The sequence below is a fragment of the Octopus bimaculoides genome, chromosome 27, assembly GCF_001194135.2.
Source record: "Octopus bimaculoides isolate UCB-OBI-ISO-001 chromosome 27, ASM119413v2, whole genome shotgun sequence".
Classification (NCBI taxonomy): Eukaryota; Metazoa; Mollusca; class Cephalopoda; order Octopoda; family Octopodidae; genus Octopus; species Octopus bimaculoides.
In genome coordinates this window covers 8,892,944-8,897,454 of record NC_069007.1, presented here as the reverse complement: position 1 = coordinate 8,897,454, position 4,511 = coordinate 8,892,944, and the positions used below count along the sequence as shown (strand labels likewise).

General features: G+C 39.6%; 1 protein-coding gene across 1 annotated transcript in view; it reads left to right on the top strand.

Annotated features, from left to right (window-relative positions):
• LOC106881592 (uncharacterized) overlaps positions 1-4,511 on the top strand; it is a 158,543-nt gene that overhangs the window by 71,498 nt on the left and 82,534 nt on the right. Inside the window, exons 41-42 of the mRNA XM_052977128.1 lie at positions 611-646; positions 2,863-2,898. Coding sequence (XP_052833088.1) covers positions 611-646; positions 2,863-2,898 — 72 coding nt within the window. The remainder of the gene's footprint in view (positions 1-610; positions 647-2,862; positions 2,899-4,511) is intronic.

Sequence of the window (4,511 nt, the reverse complement as noted above, 5' to 3'; positions counted from 1 at the left end):
TTACTTGGAGTTGCCAACGTGGAAAAAGTGTTTTTTAAGTTTTTGAAAATTTGAAACAAAAAGGCATGATTTTTTTAAAACTGACTGTCACAGGGATGTGAAAAATGTCTACTACCCCTTTAATTTCAAATTTAACTTACCAAAGTTGAGGGTCTTCCAGCACTCCCCAAGTCTTTTAATGCTCCCCTAGCACCGCTTTGCTCCAAAATGCCTCCATCGAGCTCCAAATGGTCCCTTTGAGAACCCTATTTTTTAGACCACACTGATATATATTCTCTCTGTCTGTCTGTCTCTCTCTCTCTCTCTCTTTCTCTCTCTCTCTCTCTCTCATTTGTAAGTGATTGATAAAAACAAATGATACTTTCCCATTAATAAATTCCTGGCACATATATTTAGATATTTATCATCAAAACAATTATTTCGGTTTAATTCATCTTTATGATGCACAGTTCTGATGGTTTGGTCTGCAGATCTTGAGAAAAATCTCTAAATAAATATGATATATTCTTTTTGTAATAACTGTTATTCATTTAATCAAATCATACATGTGACATATTAAAGAACTGTATTAGTTATTAATTAACACAAGTAAATTGTCATTTTGTTGCAGGATCAAGTGTATCTGACATATCATTTATTCCTTCAGGTAAATACACTTTTACTGTATGTTTAGTGATTATTATAAATTATTACTGAATGCAATTTGTGATTCTGTGATAGAATTTTTAGCTTATCATCAAGTGGTTTGAAATAATTATTAATAACATAGGTGCAGGAGTGGCTGTGTGGTAAGTAGCTTGCTCACCAACCACATGGTTCCGGGTTCATTCCCACTGCGTGGCACCTTGGGCAAGTGTCTTCTACTATAGCCTCGGGCCAACCAAAGCCTTGTGAGTGGATTTGGTAGACGGAAACTGAAAGAAGCCTGTCGTATATATGTATATATGTATGTGTGTGTATGTGTTTGTATGTCTGTGTTTGTCCCCCTAACATCGCTTGACAACCGATGATGATGTGTTTACGTTCCCGTAACTTAGTGGTTCGGCAAAAGAGACCGATAGAATAAGTACTAGTCATCCAAAGAATAAGTCCTGGAGTCGATTTGCTTGACTAAAGGCGGTGCTCCAGTATGGCCGCAGTCAAATGACTGAAACAAGTAAAAGAGTAACACATGAAGCCAGTTCTCATCAGAGACATTCAGCCTGGCTGGGTTCACATGTGGCAAAATGCTTACATGTGGAGTTGAAACTGTAGTATCGTTCCTATATAAACAACTGTTGTGGTGATAGACAAGAACATTGCACAGCTCATTTCTTTAACAGTTCATTTCTTTCAAGCTTTCACATGTTCTCTGCTATCACAACCCATGTTTAACAACAGAGGACATGTGAAAGCCTGAAAGAAATGAATCTAGTATGCTCCACCAGATGAGCAATGTCAATTTGCATGCATGACTGAATTTAAGTATCCTGAGAGAAAAACTGGGCATAATAAACACCAGATGTGGTGCACAAGAGAGACATCTGTGCTGGTATGGTCGTGTATGTATGTATGTATGCATTTCTGTATGTCTGCATATCTGTCTGTCATTGTTCAGTTTTATCTCAAGATTACTTGCACGTTGAAAAAGAGCCAGCTTCTAACCGAGATCCAAAGTTCCTTCATTTAAATTTCCACATCAAAAACAGAGTATTTTTGTTTGTTTGTTTGTTTGTATGTATGTAAAGAAGTGTAGAGGCACAATGGCCCAGTGGTTAGGGCAGCGGACTCGCGGTCATAGGATCACGGTTTCGATTCCCAGACCGGGCGTTGTGAGTGTTTATTGAGTGAAAACACCTAAAGTTCCACGAGGCTCCGGCAGGAGATGATGGTGGCGAACCCTGCTGTACTCTTCCACAACAACTTTCTCTCACTCTTACTTCCTGTTTCTGTTGTGCCTGTAATTCAAAGGGTCAGCCTTGTCACACTGTGTCACGCTGAATATCCCCGAGAACTACGTTAAGGGTACACGTGTCTGTGGAGTGCTCAGCCACTTGCACGTTAATTTCACGAGCAGGCTGTTCCGTTGATCGGATCAACTGGAACCCTCGACGTCGTAAGCGACAGAGTGCCAACAACAACATGCAAAGAAGTGGTGTACAGATATTGTATATTCAGAAAAAGGAGGCTGTCAGAATTTTGGATAATTCTTTATTAACGCTTTTGTTTGTTAACCGAACTCTTCAAGACAAAATTAAAACCCCAAAAAAGGTATATATCATTGTCATTATCCTCATCATCATCATTTAGTGTCTGCTTTCCATGCTGGCATGGGTTGGATCGTTTGACTGGGGCTGGCCAGCTGGAAGGCTGCACCAGGTCCCAGTCTGATTTGGCAGGGTTTCTACAGCTGGATGCCTTTCCTAATGCCAGCCACTCAGAGAGTGTAGTGGGTGCCATTTACGTGACACCAGTATCTGCCATGACAGCAATTTTACTTGGCTTGAAGGGTCTTCTTCTCAAACACGACATTATGCCAAGGTCTCAGTCATTTGTCATTGCCTCCATGGGGCCCAACACTCAAAAGCAGCTTTTCATGTGCCACCAGCATTGGCCACTTTGCTTCTCTGAGGCTCAATGCTCAAAAGGTGCATTTTATGTGCCACTTACGCGACACCACCATTGGTCACGACTATGATTTCACTTGGCTATATATATATATATATATATATATATTCATTTCAAATATTGGTTTATATTTCTATATTTCTGTTTGTATGTCACATTAAGAATGCATCTGTACATAATTAGTTAGTGAAAATTTATGTAATTTATTAACTGTGTAAAATTGTATAATACAAGTAAATTATTTCTCTTTTGCAGCTGCAAGCACAGGTACTCCAACAGTTTCCTCAGCAGGTTTGTATATTTAATACTGAACTATATGTTTAGTCAATATAATGAAAGTACTTACTAGGTGTCTAAGTTTACCTTGTCTGTCACGGTATATAACTTATCAGTTTTGGATTAGTTTTAGTTTGGTTCATACAATCTAAAAGAAACAAAAAGCAAATTCAGAAGTAATATTTGATCTTTACTTGTTAGTGTCGGCTGTAAATGTCCCACCTCTTGTAAAATCTGTGGTATGACGTCAGTGACTGGGGAGCTGACCGCTGACTGGAACCGGGAGCTGACCGGAACTGGGAGCTGACCAGAAGAGGAAGAGGGGCAGAGGGAGCCACGATTGGGATTTCGTGCCGGGTCGTTGCGACGCGAAGACGTACGAGGCGATCGTCCAGGTGAGGGAGAGGCAGCTGCTATTTCTAGCATTCTTTAGGTCAGGACAGGATACCACAAGATAGGCTCATGTGGTAGAAGGAAGATCAGGTAAGCCGTTTACTACCAATCGCTCGCATACACCACAAAATCAACATTGAGGAAATTTTAGTCAGTGTTACTGATAGACTGTAAACTATATTCTCCAAAACAACCAGATCCAAGAAATAACTGACATTACCTTAATCTCATTGGTTCTAACAGAACATGTGACAAATGGCAAAACACTGAAATATCACCTACTGAATTAAAGATTACTTATATAAATATGAAGGGTCAACTTAGAGCTGAACAGCAGGTCATGGTCTTAGATAATCTGAATTCAGTATTCAACACTGATAAAAAATGAAGTCCAACTTCTAATTCGTGCACAATATCAAATGTGTCAGGACTGGGAGAAATGAACACCAATTCTTAAGTTGAAAGATGGGCTGAGTAAGTGAATTAAGGAACACAGAATTGTAAGTACAGGGGGTTAGTACAACTGACCTACATAGCAAGGAAGATGTAAAAGAAGTCTCACAATTTCAAAGCTAGTTTTGGGTAGATTCATTGCTTTATGGATAGACATGAACATTCATATCACAACTGGATTCATTGCCTAAAATTGCTTTCAGATTTTGAAGATAACTTAGAGGAATTTCAGCATTTCATAACTAGACAATGGAGAGCCAGTGTTTATAAGATATATAAGTAATTATTTTCATCACGATAAGTTAGTTCTACAAAAAGAATTCTCAACCTCCAGTTTACATGCACATGTTATTTATCCAGCCATACTAATTTATTTATTTTTTAGTATGGGCGCAGGAGTGGCTGTGTGGTAAGTAGCTTGCTTACCAACCACATGGTTCCGAGTTCAGTCCCACTGCGTGGCATCTTGGGCAAGTGTCTTCTACTATAGCCTCGGGCCGACCAAAGCCTTGTGAGTGGATTTGGTAGACGGAAACTGAAAGAAGCTCGTCGTATATATGTATATATATATATATGTGTGTGTGTGTTTGTGTGTCTGTGTTTGTCCCCCTAGCATTGCTTGACAACCAATGCTGGTGTGTTTATGTCCCCGTCACTTAGTGGTTCGGCAAAAGAGACTGATAGAATAAGTACTAGGCTTACAAAGAATAAGTCCCGGGGTCGATTTGCTCGACTAAAGGTGGTGCTCCAGCATGGCCACAGTCAAATGACTGAAACAAGTA